This window comes from Sinohyriopsis cumingii, chromosome 14 (genome assembly GCF_028554795.1).
Source record: "Sinohyriopsis cumingii isolate HCF-2022 chromosome 14, ASM2855479v2, whole genome shotgun sequence".
Taxonomy (NCBI): domain Eukaryota; kingdom Metazoa; phylum Mollusca; class Bivalvia; order Unionida; family Unionidae; genus Sinohyriopsis; species Sinohyriopsis cumingii.
The window spans coordinates 104631517-104655044 of record NC_142974.1 but is presented as its reverse complement, the minus strand read 5'-3'; the positions used below and the strand labels follow the sequence as shown (position 1 = coordinate 104655044).

Below are 23528 nucleotides of genomic sequence, written 5' to 3'. Positions count from 1 at the left end.
TTCTAGTACCCCTCTAGAGGACGTATATATATCACGTGACTCTACTTTGTTCTTTCCTTTACATTGCGGCCAGCTGCCTCGGTAAGTTAGATGTCATATGTTGATTTTAATCACAAAAATCAGTGTTCATTTCTTACCATCATTTGTCTTTGAGATGACATAAAAGTATATAAATGATAACTTTAATTATTGTTTAATACATTTTTTTTAAATGGTACCGATTTTCGGCCAATATTGTGACCGGCATTTGAATGGTTGATTTTATTACACGTCGGCACGTCTGCCATATTTATTGAAGGTATTCTTTAAAAAAATGTGGATTTTCTAGAAAGAATCAATTGTTTACATTAATATATTTCAAGGAAACAATTGTCTTACCATTAGGTTTAGAATTCATCATTTAAGTATATATTGAAAAGGTCGACATGGCCAGCATTCATGATGGAATGACGTCATATGAATAATTCTGCTTGCCTACAACCCTTTTTGTACGATTCAAACATACAAAAAGTGTTGCCAATACAAATTTAGGTTGAACGTTTCCTTTTAAGATTTTGGCACCGTACTATACGAAAGCAGTTTTTTTTTCGCAGAAATTCTTGTTCTAAATGTTGGTGTGGGTTTGTCGGCTCTGCTTAGTCCACTAATACACGTGTACTGGTCCCTCGTTCAATTTTTGATTTACAGTTCACTTTTCAATAGACTTTCCTTGGATAATTCAATATGGCGGACAGCACATGGTTGGCATGCATTCTGTGCACTGGCGCGACGTGTAGACTTTTCTTTTAATGAACGAGTACAGTGGTACTAATACTTTGTTGAAAGAAGCATTGAAACGTTAATGGAGCAGCTTGGTGACACCCATCGGCACACATGTTCACGTCATATACATATGCTGGCAATTTCACTTAGAAACCATTGCATTAGTTTCATAATGTCCGTGAAATCTAGTATACTATGTCTGAGGCATGCTGCCTCAGTGCTAGATATCACTAAAAACTCATTGCAGGCATTAGAGCTATAGGATTGAAAAATTGTAAATGCTTTGTTAAAAATCTTGTCTTGCACATGACCATTTCCAGCCTTGAAGCCACATAATTTTTTTGAAACCTGTGGTATATACTCCTGTAGTACTAATATTGGTACCCTTACTAGCATCTTGTGGACAGGGTACTAACATGAGGATATACGTGTTAATGGAGCAAGCTGGGTGTGATTCACACCCAGAGCTCTTTTAGCCTGATAACAACACTTGAAACATTCCTTCCATATAATCCAATCAATTGAGTAGTCCTCTTGCTTAATACCTGAAGTATAACAATTTCATTATAGAAATAGTTGTAAAATCTTGTTTACCTTTTTTAGCCAATATTTTTGTTTAGCTCGTCCGCCATATTATTTCAAATCATGATTACTTCCGTTCTCAGCCTTGTTTGTTTGTGTGCAATATAAGGACATTGACAAATTATTTGGAAATGTGAACAAATCGTAGTAAAAATTTGGCACCGTTTGGTAAAAAAAAATTTTGCGCATTAAAATTTAATATGGTTCATCTGCAACTTTGAAATTCCCCCAAGAAGCGATTATTCGCCACTTGATTGATAATAATGTCGAGTAGAACAGGGGTCGGCAACCTAAGGCACGCACATGACGGGTGGCACGTCGAGATTTTTTGTGGCACGCAAAGGGCAGCCAAAAATCAAAATTTTAAGTGTTACTCTTTTACTGGTGGCACGCGCTCATTCATTTTGTAATTAATTCTGGAAAAAACTTGGCACGCTATGTAAAAAAGGGTTGCCGACCCCTGGCGTAGAATATCAAAAATATGGTATGGCAAGCCTTTCGTAGAAAAGGGGTCACGATGAGTGTGTTATCTGTTGAGGCAGACAGGATGAGGTTAGAGTAACCATGCCAATTTATTTTATCGTGTAAGGGCTTAATAAATTCAAAATAAGCCAAACATCTTTCACAACATGATTATACTTGTGTGGTTGATTTCTACCGGTTTTTTTTCTTTCTGACTAGTGATTTTTTTTGCTCCATTATGAGATCAGTTCGTAGCCTCAACCACAAGAAATCAAGTTGAAACTACGACCTTGTAGTTAATACGTCTGGTGCCAGTACTTTGGACAGGTTACCAGCATGAATGTATGGACACGAGTGGAACAGCTGGTGTGCGATTTACACCTAGTCCTACATGCAAGGCCTCAACACTGACGTTTGTTTTAGGCATCTGGGTCTTGCTGCCCAACTAATGGCACTGTAGCATGTTTTGATGACTAACATCGCAAATGGTCTAATTTTCAGTAATATCTGGCAGCCAATAACGATGCTTTAAACAAAAAAGTGTCATATTTTAGTCGCACTTAACTGTTCGTCTTTTCTCTAAAAAAATTTCAAATTCTCTAAAGAAATGGACCCGCTTTCAAGTTTCATTGGCCTACATTTCAGTTAGCTGGAAAGCGATGAGGCCTGGAATGCTAAAATTTGTGCATGCTGAAATATTAACGAAATGAATCAAAATATATTGTGCACATTGGAACTATAAGTGCCGTTTCGTTCATGAAACATATCTCCAGCATTAACCTACTTAAAAGATAACGCTGACCACTGTTGCATTTCAACAAACTCAAACTTCAGCGGAACATGAAAGTGCGTTCATTTGGTAATGTCTGATTTTGATTCCCCCAGAACAAAAACTGCACAATAAGTATATTAACCTGTTGCCTCTTGCAAGCACATTTTGAAGTCTACTCCATTCGCATGGAAGCGCATTTTGATATTGGCTCTAAATATCGGCCATTTTAAGCCAGTTTTCGTAGCACCACATTTGGGAAAAACCCCTATTACATACTTCATTTCTGCAAATGACAATTACGTCGGATCACATGGTCATTTTTTATGCTCTGGTCTATATCTGCTATTTAATGTAACTGGTTCGGAATTTCCACTCGCCAAAATGGAGGTCACGTACTTCATTCATTACTTGAAGTTTTTATGATTAGAATCACAACTATGAAAGATTCAATAACTTGAGTAAAGGATCTGATGTTGATGTAGGCAGCCATTAGTTTTTATACATTATCAAATTCTGATGACTTGGTGATCTAGATGCGGACAAAAAACTTGTAAATTAAAGTATGAGAAATGGCAGCTACAGTTGGTCTCGCTGACTTCAGTTTTAAAGCACAATTTTGTTGTGAAAAATAATTACTCACCTATTGGACTTCACTCTTAAATTTTTCCACTCATGTGTACCAAAAATGTGAGATGGTTCAAATTGCTGTTAAACGTAACCTGCACTACATTGCTTAACAGTTGACAGGCTGGCCTATGTGTATGGAGTCGAATAGTTAACACGTGTTCTATTTATAGCTCGCTCCGCTGGGTAACTTTGCTGTACAAGGTAAAGGGTTAATTACGTAATTGTGGAAAAGTTGATGTGGGCTGCCACGCGAGAGATTCCTGACACTTTGAATACTTGTTCCGGTGTCAATCGACATCGGATCACCAGTCCTGCCAACTCTTGCAGTTTTGCTGCAAGTATTGTGAAAATTAACACTAAAATGCATAATTGTGACATAAAAGTAATGATGATTATTGCTTCCAGGTTTCATATTATTCCAGCAGCACATTGGACGCTTTAAATCGACATGTTTGTTCATGCAGATTTTTAATATAAAAGCTGGAAGGGACACTGTTATTGTACGTCAACATGTGAAATGGAAGAATTGCGTCGAGTGATAGCAAAAGCCATTGAGCTGCATAGGGTTTGGAACGAGAGTTTGTGCTACTGTACTAGTTGCAGGGGCTTGTTATAAAGAAAATAGAGTATCTGTCCATGAATCGAGGGATGAGGGATCTAACTTGTAACAATATAACACCAGGGAAGATGCCAGTCCACACCCCTCTGTAGTTCAACACTGCTAGTTTATCATAATTGCATCAGCTAATTTCCAATGTATGCCAGTCGCAATTCAGAATAGTTAAATTTTCAAAACAGCTCAACACATAGTTCAATTTGTGACATAATGTAGAAAATGCAACAATTGTTCACTGATTTGGACAAATGTTGGCAAGAAGTGCCATTTTGCATTCGGATATTCTTGGATTTCACCATTAGCCCAAGTTTAATTGCAGGGGTTGTCGCATTTTGTCCTATTTGTTTTCCCTTTATAGCACAATCATAATATTGCTGCTGGTAATGGTATTTTGCAAGATTTAAATGTTTCAGCTGAAATTGCAATGCAAAACTAAAATTTATCTTTTCAGCAAAATCGCCAAGTCGAAGTCACCTCAAGGCAAAATGGGAAAAGAAAAGATCCACATTAACATCGTCGTCATCGGACACGTAGACTCTGGAAAGTCAACCTCCACTGGTCACCTTATTTACAAATGTGGAGGTATCGATAAAAGAACCATCGAAAAGTTCGAGAAGGAAGCACAAGAGGTGAGTTGTTCAAGATTTTTGTTGGGCGACGATTGGAAGACTCTTTGGCAGCTTTTGGTCAGACCACTGATACAGCCAGTGGACACGATGGATACCTGCTTGACAAGGTTTTTGATGGAATTCTCCAAAAGTAACGCTTATTAGCCCTGATAAGTGGTATCAAAATTGTAACCAGTTGGGTCTTGAAGAAGACCGCTTTTTCACAACATTCGACTGTAAATGCCTATCCATTTTCCATTTTCTTTTTCTTGAAATGTTTTTATTTGTGCAAGGTGATGCCTGTGTGGTTTTAAATGTGACCACTTTTCCTCTCCATGCCAGAGGTATTTATCTGTCTGCATATTTAGTCGAAAAAATATTTCGCATTTGCTGTACAAGTTAGTTGGTAATGTCATTTTGTAGCCACTTTTGCTCGATGTTTCGGTTGCTTTGATAATGCTCAGTGGTTCTTGGAGCGAGGGGGGAGACTAGGAGCTCGATCAGTTGACCATAGCTGGTCATGTACCCCGGTTTGGGACAAGCGATCACCATTCAAATTTATGTAAAAGTGCAATTATCAACTTTATGAAATTTACAGTTACAGTAAAAGGGGTTATTGAATGATTAATAAAATTATTGCACACCTGGAAATGCATTTGGGCTAAATGTGCAGCTTCAGTAATGTAATCACGATATTGACAAGGGTCATTGTGAGTCGAGCAGGTGCTAGAGTTTTTAAATTTGTGCCAGCACCATCTGCCATGTGTAAATTTGTAAAAAGACTTTAAAAAAATCAACCCAGACATTTATGTGGGTTAAGGTCTATCAAATTCACACCTTCTAATCGTCTTTATTTAAACTGCCCATAGTAGTTTTACATTGGCTCCTTTTGCAAACGTTTACCATTTATACATATAATGGTGGCAGTGTTTCCCTTAACGCACATTTGTGCATCAGGGACACTCGCAGGGGAAAATTGACGCACATTTTGTTACTGTGCTTTTTTTTACGCAAGGGTTTTTCATTATATGATCAGGATTGATTTAATACCCAATGCATTGGACGATGGATAACATCGTATATACTTCACATATAGGCATTGACTGGTTCCCTGCTTTGTTTGCCCCCTGCCTTGCACTTCTCTATTCCTATAGCAAAGTGCAACGCAGGGAACATAAAACAACTAGACTAGCATAGTCAGTGTTATAACCGAGTAGCTTCCCCATATCTCTCGCGCTTCTCGCGATTTCAATTGAGCTCGGGAAGCTGTTCTAGATATTTAACATCAAGGCTCGTTGCACTAGAAAGTGATCGCCAGATTAAAACGTGCACTAAAAAGCATTAGCAAAGAAAGTGAAAGAAGCAGAACACAAAATAGTAACTGTGGATCTAACTTTAATGAAAAAATGGAATATTCATTATGATTACCGGTGTGACTTCTGATGGCGTGATTGCTTAGACTGCAAAAGTGAATAATCCTTTTGTGACAGAATTTTAGAATTTTTAAAAATGGGCCCTCGTTCACCATAAGATATCTGGAGAACACATTATAACCTAAGACATTATTTCACAACATAGAAATCTGTAAACTTGCAGAGACAAAAGCGTTGTTTAGATTACAGCGTAGTTTGGATTACAAAGTCGGCGGGTCATTGCAGATTTTGTTGATTTTTAACTTTTACTGCAGTAAAAGAAAGATCTTGAAATTCAAGTGCAACTTATTAGAAAGATGAATCTGTATCCTTGATATTAGGATAGATGTTCTTGGACGAAGTACAATGAAACCTATGATAGTACACATTTGATGAAAGGCAGTAAACTGACTCGCCATTTGGTTAAAAAGATTTATTTGGCTTTTTGTATTGGCTTATATGTAATGTGTTGGGCTATAATATTGTTGAGGAGACTATTAAAAGTACGCCTTTAAAAGAAAAATGAACTAACAAAATTATTCTTTGAATGGACAATGCATTTGTTTGTTAATTGTGCATGTTAGTGTATTTGTATGTTTAGAGAGAGTATGTTGTGCAAGGTGCAATATCCTATTTCAAGCTGAGAAAGTACGAGTCGTATGAAAATTTGTCAGTACATTTTTAACCCCCACATTTTTTATTTCACCCCCAGTTTTGACACCTAGGGGTTTTTTGTACCCTCAATGTTAAACCCCTGGGGGATACACTGACATATATATATATATATATATATATATATATATATATATATATATAAGGATAATGTTAAAAGTAAGACTTTAAAAGAAAAATGAATAAAATTATTCTTTGAATGGACATTGCATTTGTTTATTAATTGTGCATGCTGGTGTATTTATGTTTAGAGAAAGAGAATGTTGTGCAAGTTGCAATATCCTATTTCAAGCTGAAATAGTACGAGTCCTATGAAAATATTGGTACATTTTTGACACCTAGGTTTTTTGGTACCATCAGTTTTTACACTCTGGGGGATACGTTGGGTGGTATGTACTGAAGTTTCTTCTGTATGCTCCCTTGCATGGTTTCATAAAAATATTCTTGTGTAAATTTTGTTTTATTTTGAGCCAGTTAGTACTCGCCTAGAATATAGTGGGGGCCTGATCTGAAATTAGACTACTCCTAGAAGATATATTAATTGAGCACTAGTATGCATGCTTTTTACAACCTGCGAAGTTTCTGAAGTGTGCAGTTGTCTTGATGGATACATTTATTTATCAGATGGGCAAAGGGTCCTTCAAGTATGCCTGGGTTTTGGACAAACTGAAGGCCGAAAGAGAAAGAGGTATCACCATTGATATTGCCCTCTGGAAGTTCGAGACCACCAAATACTACGTCACCATTATTGATGCCCCAGGCCATCGTGATTTTATCAAGAACATGATCACAGGAACTTCCCAGGCAGACTGTGCAGTACTGGTTGTGGCTGCTGGTGTGGGTGAATTTGAAGCTGGTATTTCCAAGAATGGACAGACCAGAGAACATGCTTTGTTGGCCTACACCCTGGGTGTCAAGCAGCTCATCATTGGTATTAACAAGATGGACAGCACAGAACCACCATTCTCTGCGGTAAGTGATTGACACTGTACCACTTTGACGACTAAAACAAAGTAAAATTTCATTTTAATATCCAGTTTTACCAGAAAGAAAACCATATCCTTCAAAGACTGAAAGTTGATTAAACTTTCACAATTCAGAAAGTATCTTAAAAACAATACAGAAACGATGTCCAAGTAGAAAGGCATTTCCTTAAAAGTTTTGCCACACATTTACTGCTTGTTTGCGTCACTGTGAAATGTGAACAATTTTGGCATACATGTAATCATTTGACTGTTGTAACTTAGGGTTTGGATGAAAGGTAACTCTACTTGATCAGCTGCTACTACGGTGGTTTTAATAATTGTGCAGACAAAATAATATACTGCAGAAATTGAATATGTTACTCTTGTAGTGATGGTGATGTTAAAGAATGGTGATAAGCATGTGATGCAATTGGTTGAACTGGGCATCACTGGTAGGGATTGGGGTGGGTTATGAGGTTTGCAACTGTACATGAATGCAAAAAAATGTGACTGAGCTGGCAAATGCACATTTTTTAAAGCCTGATTTGATGCACCATGCTGTTGCATTGTGTGAAATGATACTTTTGACTAAATTCATCAATTTACTGCTTACAATTAATGCCTTAAGTGCCAGATGTTGACACAAACAAAAATTGACCATTTGATGGAATGAGATTTCATTTGTTGCTTTGAGAACCAGTGACAGTTTTGACTATAACGGTTAGTGTTGTGCAGATATATTGTAACAGATCATTTCCAGCCCTATATACAAGTAAATTTCCTAATCTCAAGAAGTACTGTTTACTTTGAAACGGTTGGTGAAAAACTGTACAACACTGGTTGAACATAAATGGCAGAAATAGCAAATTTTAAAAAAAGATGTCCCAACCTGCAAGTTTTTGGGGCACCTTTTCAGCACCTGCAACTTAAAGATGTCCATCTGAGTGTGTGCCATCTTAAAAGTTTATAAAATTTGCAAGGAAGAGATAGAAAATGTCGATACTTTAGTAGTGACAATATTCAAAGTTTGTAATCGTTTCCCACACTTCTGGGAAATTTGAAACAATCAGATAGTTCTAAGAACATTGTAAGGTTGTAGTATGGATCATTTAGTTGTTTGCCATAAATCTTTTTGTTGAGACAACCCAAATGCTCATTGGATTACATTCGCTGGTAGACTTTTTTGTTTCACACAGTTTGATATTGGTATATTATTCAACATGGTATGAAAACCGGTCTAGAATCAAGAGGCCATCATGGTGGCCTTGAAGCATAGCTGCTTTGAAGATGGGCAACCAAACTTGAACATTGTAAAATTGAGTTGTACCTGCATGAAATCGTTATGAAAACGATTATCACAGAAATTGTGAGCAAGTCAATATGCCTTTAATCTGCTGAAAGACGAAAACTAGTGCATTGATGAAATTTGAGCTGGTACTAACGATTTCGATTGCTGGTTGCACGAGCACACATAATTTCCCAATAGTCATTTTCAAATATTGTAGAAAAATGCAAGTCTTGTACTGGTTGTAATTAAAATGCAAAAACGAACGAGCACAACATTCTCTATATTCCGAGACCAACTTCTGGAGCTTTGTTGCATCTCGTGACTGCCAAGTTGAGAACCAGACTGCTCTGCTTAATGAATCAGACAGGCCAAGTTTCTTCTAGTTCTCGAAATAATGTTCTTTCTGGTTTTTAAAAAGGTATCAGACTTTCGTTTAATATAACTGAAATTTTGTACGACAGCATTGAAAAGGAGTGTTGTTGCAATCATGATTTTGTACTGAAGATGTGCGAGAGTTGCAAAGTCACGTGACTATTGACGCAAATGGCAAATACCTGGTCATGTTTCATCTATGCAGTTTCATCTAGCCTGTCGTTGGGTTAAAGACGTAACGATTATAATACTTGCCTTTTTTTAGAGAATAATTTTCCTATAGATTTTATGCAGCTACAAGTAAATATAACGGTTTAAATTTGCTATGCCCACTGGTAAGCTATCTTGTGGTGGCGACAGATTCAAATTTTTTGATATGTAATTGCTCTGAACCCACTCCATTCTAAATGTCCATTGGAAGAAATCTGAATTAGAAAATTACAAATCTCTGAGCTGAACTGTGGTGAGAAACTATTGCACATTGACATGTAGCTTGAAGCATTGGTTTCGGGTCTTCACTAGAATGCAGGAGAACTGGGAAATTGTCCATTTTTATATATATCAAGAAACTATTTTATTGTGTATAGATAAGATTAGAACCCATGGATCAATACAAGTTTTGGGAACTGGTTTATTGAATTACAAGACAACACCTTGATTTTATGGAAAATTCAGTTCTTGTTTAGACAACAACGTATAATTTTAAAGGTCTTTTACCAAAATTTAAATATTTTAGATTTTTTTTATACTAAAAATTGTATAAAGTCTTAACTCTTTACCTCATAATGCATAGGGACAAAGTGCAGCATGCTATAAATAGAACACCTGTTACCTAGCTGAACGCATACGCATAGGCATGCCTGTGAATTGTTAAGTAATATAGTGATCTGTTTAACAGCAGTTTTTAACCATTTTACATTTTTGGTACACATCTATTATGTGGAAAAATTTAAGAGTAAAGTCTGATTGTTATAGCTGTAAATAGTTTTCACGGAAGTATATTTTATGTGCTTTAAAATCAAGAGAACTCGTTCAGTCATGTCAGTGCGGCCATGTGACCAACCGTATCTGCCATCCCATACTCTATGTTGCACGATTTAGTCTGCGTCTAAATCACTTAAGTCATCTAACTTTGATAATAAAAACTAATTGCTGCCTACATAAATATCAGAGCCTTTACCAAAGTTAATGAATCTCTTGTGGTTGTGATTATAATTGTGAAATTTATGTGCTTTATGTGCTTCAAAATCAAGAGAACTCGTTCAGTCATGTTAGTGAGGCCACGAGACCAACCGTATCTGCCATTTCCCATACTAGAAACTTGCACGATTTCGTTTGTGTCTACATCACTTAAGTCATCTAAATTTGATAATAAAAACTAATTGCTGCCTACATAAATATCAGAGCCTTTACCAAAGTTAATGAATCTCCTGTGGTTGTGATCGTAATTGTGAAAACTTCATAAGCACTGAACAAAATCCTGCCTGTGAACTGTTAAACAATATTGTGTATGTTGATGTTTAACAGCAGTTTTAACCATTTTACATTTTTGGTACACGTATGGAAAACTTTAATAGTAAAGTCCGATTGTTATAGCTGTGTAATTATTTTTCACGGAAGAATTTTTTATGCTTCAAAATCGAGAGAGAACTCGTTCAGTCATGTCAGTGAGGCCACATGACCAACGGTAGCCGCCATTTCTGATACTCGAAATTTACAAGGTTTTCATGTGTGTCTACATCACTAAGTCGTCTGAATTTGATAATTTATAAAAACCAGTTGCTGCCTACATTAATATCGGAGACTTTACCTAATTTATTGAATCTTTCGTGGTTGTTATTCTAATCTTGAAAACTTTGTACGTACTGAATGAAATCCGCCGCTGCCATTTTAGAAATTGGAGATTACGACCCTGTTACTTTAAACAGCATATATCGACCAGTGCATAAATAGCAACCACATGATCTGACATAATTGTCATTCGCAGAAATGAATGTAGTATCTAATGGGGAGGGGGGGGTCCCAAAGGTGGCTCTACGAAAACTAGCTCAAAGTGGCTGATATTTACAGCAGGCATCAAAAGGCGCTTTCGTGTGAATGGAGTAGAGACGTCCAAAGACACTTGCATGAGGTAAAGGGTTAAGGACTATGCTAGTTGGAAAATCTTGCTAGAGATTTTATTGGCACACAAATTCAGGGTTAAGCTTTGTTACATGACAAGGTTCTAATACTTTGCATTTATTGTTTTTTATATATAGTGTGATAGGAAATGTTTACTTTGTATGTCATGCACATGTATTGCTCTATAATTCTTTCGAAAGGTTTGAAAGGAAACAATTTGATCATTACGTTTCCATGTAGCAACATAATGTATGTCAGCAAAGTAAAGCTTGAATTTGTATTTTGTACATTGAAATGGCTTTGAAAGCCATTTGTCTGATTTGTTTTGTGTGACTCGTCTTGTGGTTTTTGTACATGATAATCCTTTCCGACATATGTTTTGGAGTCTTCGAAGCAAAACTTAAGATTTGGAAAAGGCATGTTTTTTTTCTAAATCCAAAATGTTCTTGATTTCCATTCAGTAGTCATGTTAACCTTAAAAAAATTATGCATTTAACCTGAAAATGTTGTATTGGAGCTTTTGAATGCTAGGTGATGTTTTTTCTGCAGTATGCAGGCCAGCTGCTTGAAGATTATGTTGAGCCACTTTTTGCCAAGGTATTCTTTTTGGAATGTCGTGATTTGACTCCATTACCATTTCAGGCCCGTTTTGAAGAAATCAAGAAGGAAGTTGAAGCTTATATTAAAAAGATTGGTTACAACCCCAAGGCAGTCCCTTTTGTGCCAATCTCGGGATGGCATGGTGACAACATGCTTGAACCCAGTGAACGGATGCCATGGTTCAAAGGATGGGCTGTCGAGAGAAAGGAAGGAAATGCCTCTGGAAAAACTCTCTTTGAGGCTCTAGATTCCATCTTGCCCCCATCAAGACCTACAGATAAACCCCTACGTCTGCCTCTGCAGGATGTTTACAAAATTGGAGGTTAGTAGTTTAGTTGACAGATTCGTATTGGTCATTGCTATCCTTGTTTCATTGACACTTACATGTGTTCCAACCCAAGTGCTGCCTGTTAGATCTTGCAAGGCTCCAGTTCTAGTTGTAGTCTTGCAAACTAATGAAGGCAACTTCAGCTTAAAATGATAGTACATTTTGAAACGAGAACTTTGTCATATTTGGCATTGTTTCTGTTTGGTGAAATGTCAAAATCTTTAGCATATTTATACACATGGCGTGTTGGGGAAGTCCATAATATCCCTTGCTTTTGCAATAGCTACAACTGCGTTTAGTGGTGATTTGGAATAAGAATCTATTGGGACTTTCCATGTATTGCTGAATTTAATGGTTAATAATTAAAAATTCTCAATTTAAAGACTTAGATGGCATGGAGCTGGTGATGGTCACAGACACCTCAGCAGGTTGGAAATTTGTTGTTCTCGTGGCTATTATACACATGGCAAGTATTTTAGTACCAGTTTATAGTTTGGTTGTCCTTTTGGTAGAACACCTTTGATTGTCCATTTGGTAGAACACCTTTGATTGTCCATTTGGTAGGGCACCTCTTCCTGTGTTGACTGCTTCTGTCCTTTGTACCAGAATGTTGCTCCACATGGTAATTGCTAATGTTGCTGTTACTTATAGATGCAATCAGGTTCACTATTTATTCCGCCGTCCTTGAACAAAAGCATTTATACTTAATTTTAACAACTTTCTAGTCTTGTGATTGTAGTAATTTTGCAAAATAATTTACATAGTTGAAAACTAACCTGAAATTTTAAATGTGTATCATGTTTGAACTCCTTCACAAAGTCTTTATTTCGCTCGGCTGATGTTGGCATGGTTAAATTTTATGCACATTGCAAACTTTTGTAGGTATTGGAACAGTGCCAGTAGGCAGAGTGGAAACTGGTATCCTCAAGCCCGGAATGGTCGTCACATTTGCTCCCAACAATGTAACCACTGAAGTCAAGTCTGTAGAAATGCACCATGAAGCTCTTACAGAGGCTCTTCCAGGCGACAATGTTGGTTTCAACATAAAGAATGTTTCGGTGAAGGAAATCCGAAGAGGCAATGTTTGTGGAGATAGCAAGAATGATCCACCAAAATCTACCAAGAGTTTCATTGCACAGGTTGGTTTCTAGAGCTAGAGTTGTATGTTCATTAAAAATTAACGGAAAATGATAGTTGCCGAAAAATCTGATCAGTTCATCCGTTCTTGATGATAGATCAATGTTTCATATTAGGCTTTGTAAAACGAGTCTGAGAACCAGATTAACTTTACAGCAGCACCCCAGATGCTTTAAACTGCACCTATGTATTCATGCAAAGCGTCTGAATGATCAAACTGTTGATTATCTGTTATTTTTTTTAAATGGCATCCAGAATCGCACATGTTCGAGACTAAAGGGCAGAATGGAAACTGGTATTTATAGAGTGTTATTAATCAACACAGTAGAACACGAAGGAATATTCAAATTCTTGTAAATATAAGCTAGAATGGACAGTTGTTTATTGGACATCACAAGCAATTTGTGTCTCACTGCTGGAGTCAAGATAGTCGTGTGAAATGGATTCTCCCCCCCCCCCCTCGAAAAATTGTGCAGAGTTGCATAGGGTTTTGGAAATAAAATTTTGCAACTGTACTGGTTTTTAAAGTCTACGCATACTTAACAAACTTTTCATTTGAACATAATGTTTATCATCACTGCCTCGAACTTTTAATTGTTTTCCAGCTTTACCATAGCAGTTACTGATATTTCGTTACTGTAAAATTGTCAACCTTGCGGGGAGAAAATTAACTGCCTTTCTGAGACAGACTTTTCAAAGTTGGCAGGTCTGTAGTATGGAATTGAGGCTACCTATGGGTATTAGGAATACTGTACCAATTAGTTGAAGAAAATGCTAGGTGGTTACTATTGTACCTTTCTCGGCGACATTTTTGAACATTCCGACAGAACCATCTGTAATTTGAAGTGCATTGAGCATGAGCAAAGCACAAAAACGCCCAAGAGTAAGCAAGAGTACTTGCACTCAAAACTAAATCTTGATTGTTGGGAATGGAGAAACTGCTATGCTTGCAACAAAAATCTGCATGCAAAATGTGGTCATTTTTGGGATTTAACCTAATAGACTATATGGATATAACTATTATGAATATTTAAACCCTGAAGGAGAACAAGTATTTTTGTAGTTCACTTCTACTGTTTCATTTATTTTTGATCAAAGCTTTAGCTGCACAAAGGAACAAGTTCAGAAAAAGAATAAAAAAAGTCCAGAGAGCTGAACTCTTTCATATCCTACCATATTTGATTTTGATAAAGAAGCGCAAAAAAGAAAAGCAGTGGAAGACGTATGCACAGTGCATTTTAGTATAAACCAAATAACAACGATACTTTTCATATTTATAAAACTGAGTTATTATTATTTAATTTCACAAATTTAATCATATCTGTAACTCGATAAATCGACTCTGAAGGCCGGCATTTTCCTGGTTTCTTTCTTAAGATTTTTATCATTCATCTATATTGTAGTATTTTGCAATCATTGTTTTCTCATATAACGTAATTTGTATTCAAAATGTTGGCAAAAGTAGGCCTTTGAAATCAATGTTTGTGGTGTTTGAAAGTTTATGAAAAGTCTTTGAATGAATGAATCATTCAGAATTCTGTATGAACCCTGTCCCGATTCATAAACTTGGCACATGGTATTAATGAGTGGGTTTTGGTTTGCCATTGCAATTTTGTAAAGAAAAGGTGAACGTGGGCCTGTTTTGTTTTTTTAAAAAAAATCTTTACATCTAAACAGACGCAATGCAATGCCTTGGCTGCCTGTCATAAAATGGTTTATTAAGGCATTGGTAGAATGAATGCAAGTAGACTAAATTGTACCCATTGTTTCTTCAGGTTATTGTATTGAACCATCCTGGGGAGATTAAGAACGGATATTCTCCTGTACTTGACTGCCACACATGCCACATTGCCTGCAAATTTGCCGAGATCAGAGAAAAATGTGATCGCCGATCTGGCAAGAAGCTGGAAGACAACCCAAAATTTGTCAAGTCTGGTGATGCTGCCATTGTAGAACTGACCCCAACCAAACCCATGTGTGTCGAGGCATTCTCAGACTATCCACCACTAGGAAGGTTTGCAGTCAGAGACATGAGGCAGACTGTTGCTGTTGGTGTCATCAAGTCCGTGGAGAAAGAAGATGCTGCTGCCGGCAAAGTCACCAAGGCTGCTCTGAAGGCAACCAAGGGAAAATGATTAGAAGTGGAACTAGATGAAGAAAGTATCTTGTTTCATCCTAAAGTAAAGAAGTCGTTCCCAAGCTTCGTTAAACATAATTTTCATTTTAAAATGGTGATGCAACTTACTAAATATTGGACTTTGTTTCTGCTTAGGTCTAAAATTCATCGCAAAGAAGTACGTAGGAAAGGAATTCCCAAGCTTAGCAAGATATGCTAATGTGTACATTAATAAAACAATAAAAAATGAATCCGTTTTGTTTGTTGCATTTGTCACAAGAATACCATGACAAACATTTGCCATACTGCTGTGGGAGGAAATAATGGTCTCTCTAGTTTTGTTTCTTTTGTACTAGAAATTTTGAAATGGCAACCTACAAATTTGTCAACCAAATAATGGATTTGACATTTTAGACTTCATCTAATGCAGGCTCAGTTGAATATACACAACTGCCTTTCGCTACAGAAACAACCACTTGTTTTCACAAAAAATTTCCCTTTTGATATCCAATTAGGACCAACTTCAAGCACTGCCACGTACTATTGAATGGATATTTGTGGACTTTTACATATATCATCTAGTAACCTGATCTCTATTGAGACCACCATAGCAACTTGTTGCAGAGCTCTTCAGAATGATCTTCAAGTAGTTCAAATTTGGAGTTTGGGAAGGGAGCTTAACTTAATATTTTTGCCTTGGACATTTGAATTCCCACAATTTTTGATGCAAAATATGCATGATAAACTGGTACAGAATTATTTTAGGAAAGGTGAAGATTCGGTGTTGGGGGGGAGCAACAATTTCACAATGTGACGTATGGCTACGAGTGGATCATTTTTGTGGGGATCCTATTATGGGAAGAATAATTGTTGCCATGACAAAATGAATTTAAAGGATTACGGTTGAGATGGCAAGAAGATGTTGACCTCCATATGGTTTAAAAATACTGGAGGTAATTGAGGTCCAAGTTGGAACTATTTTTACTGTGTCGATCCATCTTGCATCACATTTTTGGAGTTCAAATGTGCATTTCCGAGCTTGACAAAAAATGTATTTTGATGCATCCTACTTGACGTGAACTTTTGCACGTTTTCCAGCTGGAAAAACAGTTCATGACATTTTGTTCCTCAAACTGCTCCAACTTGATGGGGAAAAAAATCTTCCTTGCTGAAAGGGTCTTAGGGTTGGCAGGTCAGCATATGAAGGGATAAATTTGCTCCAAGTAGAGCTCTTGTAGCTGGACTTGAAATGTCTGCAAACTTGAACATGTTAATTGAGATGCCAGGTTTGTTCCAATCTGATCTTCCTCGCATTTAGCTGAAATTTTTATGCTCATATTTGTTGTCCGACGAGTATTTTAACTTTGCTTTGAAACTAATGTCCGACCAGTATTTTGTTCCTTAGTTGACAGCTTGAAACTAGTGTAGTTGAATCATTTTCATGCATCTACCAGTGAAAAAGAGTAAACATTTAAGCGCTCCCCTTGTTTGCCAGTGGCAATTGGGTGAAAATCTGTTGGAAGTTTCATCCATGCTACAAAGATGAAATTATCCCACGTCCCCAATTTTGCCCATGAAGTAGCAAGAGGTGGGTGATGCTTACATAACATTACTGCAAACTTGAACCAAGTAAACTCTTGCAAAATCTCGAACTGAAATTTTAAGATTTTATTTAATACCTGGCATTAAACTGGCTCGTTTAAGGTAGAAACCACTGAACCTGATCAACAAGATATGGATTGTATCAATATGCTGTTCTGACGTTTGGAATTTTGCAGAAAGTTTAAACTTCTGTTTTTCTCAAGTGTAACCACCAATCTAATTTCCATTATGGCTGGCAGTTGCCATGTTGTAAATAATTTTATTGATGCACTTAAATGGATGGCACTGTTTACTTTTGGTTTTCAACAAAGCTGTTAATGATTGGCTCTGAATCATAATGGTCATGAACTTTGACCACTAAAGCAACTGGAAAAATAGAAAAAACAGAACTCGAGGTAAAATAGCTGCTGCTCAACCGTGAACACAAAGACGAGATACTTGATAATATTGACCAGCTTCGTTCTGAAGTAGCCAATATTAAGGATCTGAACCAGAACAAGCAAGAGAGAGAACTGAAATAAATGATAAATTTACACAAAATAGTATTAATCACATGAAAATATTGACAGCATGGAGAAATAATCTGCTTTTGCTGTGACAAGTTTTGATTGTAGAGAAAAAGTTTAAAAACCAGTGTGCTGTTGATGAGTAAGTCATAACTGGTATAAATGGATATTTTGCATACATTATGGAGTTGATCAGGCCCGAAATAGTGATACAAGGTCTATGGTATTTATCAGAGGAATAGATAACTACATTGCACAGTTAAAACAACCACAGCCAGTAAGTATTACAACAACCAGTCAAACAATCTGAAAAGGTTTTGCCACTGGCTGTGTGACAACAAAAACAAGAAACCCTTCCTTGACCAATAATCTTTGTCCCAATATTATTCTCTCAGACGTTGAACGACTAGAAATTAAAAATATAAATTGGTGAAAGACTAGTCGACAATACTTCCCCAGAAATCATTAACGAAGCAGCTGCTATTTGTCTGAAATTATTCACAGATGGTATCATGGACATAAGTGTTTATCGGTCCCTCATTCATGAAATCGTCTACGATTACCGCATTGATTGAGGGTATGCAATTAGATCAGTGACAAGTGAAATGATCATACATAATGCTCAACGTGGACCTGTAATAGTCAAGGTGTTAAATTTGCGATTACCAACATAATAAAGCGATATATGGGGATGGAGTTGATGTTATTCAGGTTATATTTAGAAGGATAACAACGATTGCTCTCTTTCATGGACTCGGATGGTAAATCAAAGCAGTTGTGGTTGACGATATGGTATTCAAAGCAATGTTGCCGGTTTATTCACATGACAGATAGCATCACAGCAGGGGTGTGTGAGCACCACGACATATTCATCGCGTTTAAAGAAATGCCAGAGTAGATTCGCAGGAATGAAATCCAGTGGTGTTTGACACGCATGGGGTTAGTGAAGTTTATTTGCGAATAAACGGACACCAAGAACAGCCTGAAGAAGTGTTGTTGAATTTTGATAATCGTGTTGCACGTGCTTACCATCGTTGATGACATTCATGCGACATGATCAGAATCTTGATTCTGGTTTGCAGATATCTTGGCGGTTATCACGGCATTTGCTCCGATCCATTATATATCACTGGAACTCTTGGAATTGTTTGGTCAATCAGTCGTTGATAAACACTTCCGAGTTCATGTAGCATGACTGCCCACTGGTGGTTATAGAGCAATCGCTGTTGTACTCTGTCAAAACAATGCTGCTTGAAGGTATTGGTGGACGAATGAGTCATTGATTTCCCAATAGAAAACGTGTAATGAAATCGTCTATGATATTATAATGTCTATGATATTATAATGTCAGATCATCATGTTAGTGTCATATTAAAAAGCTACAATCAGCATTAAAAAAGAATTCTGGAATAAAAATATTACTGAAACCAGCACAGATCGCAGGTTGTCCAAATAAACTCGCTGACTGAACATCAACTCGAGCACTTCAAGGACACCAAACAATCAAAGACCGGCGTTAGACTTAATCTTTCTGCGGATGCCATTAAAGATGCATATTTCCACTTCTTGCAGTTATACCACCATTGATGGATGTTGCAGCCTCAACTGTTGAAAAAGTATCTGCACTTGGTGCTGTTGGAACTGCCGCTGAGATGGCATTAAAGAAAGCAACAAGTCATGGACTAAAGACTTCCAAAAAGGGGCGGGGTCTAAGACTGCCAGGATGCCCACTCCCCCCCCCCCAATTCATGGCATGGTCAAGCCACTCGCGGCTCAGGCATGAAACTGCCTGGGACACATCGTTGATGTCTCCCATGTCCAATTTTGATTTACTTGATGCTGCTAAGAAATTAAACAACAAAATCTTAGTGACCAAAACAACCAAACCGTTCTGAAACCGGTGTCATTAATGTCGAGTTAAGTTCTGGTCCAGGCACTCGTTGGGTTGCATATGCGGTTGACCCACATGGAGTTGTTTATTTGTATGGGCTGGTGCCACCAAAATAATTTTTACAATATAGCGGCTTATCCGGTGACATACCAATATGGTATTCAACATTACTAACACAGACAATAACTGATCTGCCAATATGTGGCCGTGAAGTACTTGCTGTGCTCGACGCTGTGTCAATGTCTATGACACCGCTGCATAAAGTCGTGTACGTAATTATACAAGCGGTCGTTTTAAACAGATGTTAGTGTAATATTCAATGTTAGATATTTGCAGAAGATCTGCTAAAGACAAACCCAAAGGTGTCTTATAAAAATATGCAACTTTTAACGAGGTCAAGAATGAACTCGCTGATCTTTTGCGTCTCGCAGATGTGGACACAATGAAGGTGTTGTCTTTTAGGATCAGCAAGGACGGTTAAAGACGAGCAATATCCTGTTGATATATATTATTCTGCAAGTTACATGCGCGACCGAAGGTAACCTAGTGGTGTTTGCTAAAAACTATAAAAGCAGAGAGGGTGAACAGACCAAATTACCCGAGCAAAACCCTTGTGTTTAGACCAAAAAAAATCCGTGCTCGTTCATATAGGTCATACCACGTCTACGATTATTGTTTGTCCCAAACAAGATTGTAGACGAACCCTCTCTGCTGATATTCATGTTGCAAAAGAAATTTTTACCACCATATCAAGTTTGATGAATATTTCTCAACGCGTTCTCCTCATCTGTTTCATCTTTATTTGTTCTATGTTTCAAGTAATATTCAAGTTCTGATGGTGGTTTTGGATTTATGTTCTTTCTTTTTCTGTAATAGTTCATCAAACTTCTGTATTGATCTCCACTGCAATTTTTGCAAATCTGATATAATCCTCTAACGCCGTTGTTACATCCAACACAACTTCGTGGACCAGCATGAGGATTTTTCTTTAAAATATAATTATGTTTTTTACAATATTCTCCACGGCACCTTTTGTTGCATTTATTTGTTGTTCCTTGAATTAACCATGCACAGTTGTTCATTATATGAATGATATCTGTTTAATTAAATTTACACCCTCTCTGCTGATATCAATTAAAAAATTGTTATATTAAAAATAATGGTATATCCAGAATCTCGTGCTGCAAGAATAGCACGAGAATGATTAGAAGCAATTAAAAAATTTCTTCCTGTCAGAAATTCATTTAAAAAAAATCCACAAGCGCAGCAAGAAGCACAAGTTGAGTACGAAGAAGAAACTAAAAAACTGTTTAAACCCGTCACTGCAGCTACTGAACAAGTTACAACAGTCATCAAAGAAGATCTTCCGGTATCAAAACAAACAGCAGAACAAACTGAAAAAATAGCAAGAAGAACTAAACAGACAAAGAAGATTTTACGAGATCTTCCACCTGGCATAGCCAGGGAAATAGCTGCGGCTCAACCTCCACCTGTTGGTGAGGAAATACTTGAAAGTATTGGAAAACTTCGTACTGAAGTTGCCGACGTGCAAAAAGAACATGCACCTAAATTCAAGCCAGTAAAAGAAAATATAAAATTAATTGCAAAATTTAAAGAAGGGGTTGTTGAAGAAATTAGGAATACTGATATAGAAAAATTACCCGAAAAAATATTAGATTATTTATCTGACAAATCTGGGATTTTAAATTACATATCTGACAAATCTGGGATTTTAAAACCCCGTCATAAAAAAGTAAAAAATGAGGATCTTATTAAATGGATATATCGCATACATGCAAACAAAAGACAGGTTAAAAGTGATGATTCGAAATACAAAGATCTTTATAAAGAAGTAGAAATACTTCGCAGAGAGAGACTAGAACAAGAACAACTCTCCCAGTATCAGCTTCCTCCACCTTTACAACGTAAAAAAATTTCTGTGCCGGCAATGACATTTACACCGATAGATTCACCACATGGATTTCGAAGTGACTTACCTGACATATCCCCAGTCACCACTGAAGTACTTTATCCGGTGATGCAACCACCAGTATTGAAAACACCTGAAGATGAACCTAAAACAGGATCTGGTTTATGTCCTGATAATATCTTCAATGACGTGTCACGGTTAGAAGTTCTCATAGGAGGAAAACGTGCCGGAAATAATTCACCAGAAATAATTAATGAAGCAGCTGATATTTGTCGGCGATTATTTCAAGGTGGCATCATGGATATCGGAGTTTACCGAGAACTTATCGATGAACTTGTTGATGACTAATTGTTAGATAAATGGTAAATTAAAAAAGATGATCATACATAATAATCATCGTAAACCTGTACAGGTCAGAGCGGTGAACTCAACGATTACCAATCTACAGAGCTACTTACGGAGATGGACATGGTGATGTTGTGCGGGGATTATTCACAAGGATAGCTCCAAAAGCAGAACCCGTTGCAAAACAATTATCGATGAAAGCTATCGATATTGTTCGTGAAAAATCTCCTGGAGCAATTGTCAATGTTGCTGGTAAGTCGTTTTCGGCAATCAAAGAAAGACTAGCACGATTATTGCGATGAAAACAACAACCACCAGTGAAACTGGCAAGTACTGAAATTATGCCCGCAGACGTAAGTAAAATAATAAATCAGGCTGCAAATCAAAAACTAGCGGAATTATCTAAAGGCAGAAAGAAATATAACATCAAATTTGATAGCAGATCAAAGACTCGGTGAATCAGGAAATAATATTTCAAGCATGATATCAGGAAGTGGAGTTTCCAAACACGGTTTTCGTGTTAGACGAAAATAATTATAATAAAATGTTTAAATGTGAATCCGATGAAGCATTTGATATGGAGGCACCTGTCCTTAAAGATGAATCGGTACGTGGTTATCAGTTTTATTCTTATGAGGCACGAATACCAGATCAACGTGGAAGAATTGAACTACAAGTTCATGATACAAGTAGATACTTTTTACCCGCTGAGGCTTTTCTTGAGGTAGAAGGTACAATTATAAAAACGGATGACACTAATTACGGAGGTGCAGTAAAAGTTGGTTTTGTCAACAATGGGATTATGGCGTTGTTTGATAGCGCCACTTATATGATCGATGGAACAAATATTGAATCGATTCAGAAAGATGTAGACGTTGCTACAACAATAATAGGATTAGCAAAATATTCTGATGATTATACAAGATCAGCAGGTCCTACAATGATGTTTGTGAAAGATAACTCCAATAACCCTGAAAGCGATCCGTACAATATAAGACGACCAAGAAATTTTGCCAATAACGCTGATGCTGATGTGGCCCCAATGGTTCATGGTTCTAGCGAAAATTTCAACTTGGGATTTGCAGCACGTAGAAGTATGTTACTAGGAGACAATAGAAGATTTTCATGTGCAATTCCACTATCGCATATTTTTGGATTTTGTAGAAATTTTAGAAAGGTTATTTTTGGAGCTAGACACACGGTTGTTCATGTGCGAAAAGGTGATGATAACGATGCTCTGTGGAGACCTGTTGGTGATGCTGGTAAAGTAATATTGTCTAAACTTTCACTATGGATGCCGGTAATGACTCCAACGATCGCAGTAGAACAAAAATTAATTTCTTTCATGGACACTGGTGGTAAATCCCTATTGTCATGGTTAACAACAAGCACAGATAGTATGCAAACTAAGGTTAATGGTCAGTTCACATGGCATATAGCATCACAACAGGGTGTTTCTGCACCGCGACATATTTTTTTTGCGTTTCAGGAAACTAATCAATTAGGCTCACAAGTTCACTCTCATATGATATTTGATAAACTAGGTATCACAGATATTTCTTTACGGATAAACGGACAACAAGAACCAACAGAAAATATACAACTAAATTATGAACAGAATCGTATAGATCGTGCATATCATCGTTTAATGTCATTCAAGGGACGTGATCAAAATGTTGATACCGGTTTGCAAATATCACAATATTATTTCAGAACTTTGTATCCGATTTATTATTTTTCACTGGAACATCTTGATCTATCAAAACAATCTGTCGTTGATGTACATCTTAAAGCAACATTGAATACAGGTGGTG

At 37.0% G+C, this 23528-nt stretch overlaps 1 protein-coding gene across 1 annotated transcript; it reads left to right on the top strand.

Moving 5' to 3' along the window:
• Nucleotides 1-15691, top strand: LOC149784539 (elongation factor 1-alpha). The gene is made up of 6 exons (XM_089932625.1): nt 1-81; nt 4273-4450; nt 7138-7485; nt 11902-12181; nt 13070-13326; nt 15100-15691. Exons 2-6 carry the CDS (start codon nt 4307-4309, stop codon nt 15457-15459), a joined length of 1389 nt encoding a protein of 462 aa, XP_089788751.1. The 5' UTR covers nt 1-81; nt 4273-4306; the 3' UTR covers nt 15460-15691.
• Nucleotides 15692-23528: the final 7837 nt, after the last annotated feature.

Excerpts from the sequence above, each read along its gene's own strand:
- LOC149784539 (XM_089932625.1), top strand. The coding sequence starts at position 4,307 with ATGGGAAAAGAAAAGATCCACATTAACATCGTCGTCATCGGACACGTA. Across the intron at positions 4,451-7,137 it reads TCGAGAAGGAAGCACAAGAG|ATGGGCAAAGGGTCCTTCAA; the intron begins GTGAGTTGTTCA and ends TTTATTTATCAG. Across the intron at positions 7,486-11,901 it reads CAGAACCACCATTCTCTGCG|GCCCGTTTTGAAGAAATCAA; the intron begins GTAAGTGATTGA and ends TTACCATTTCAG.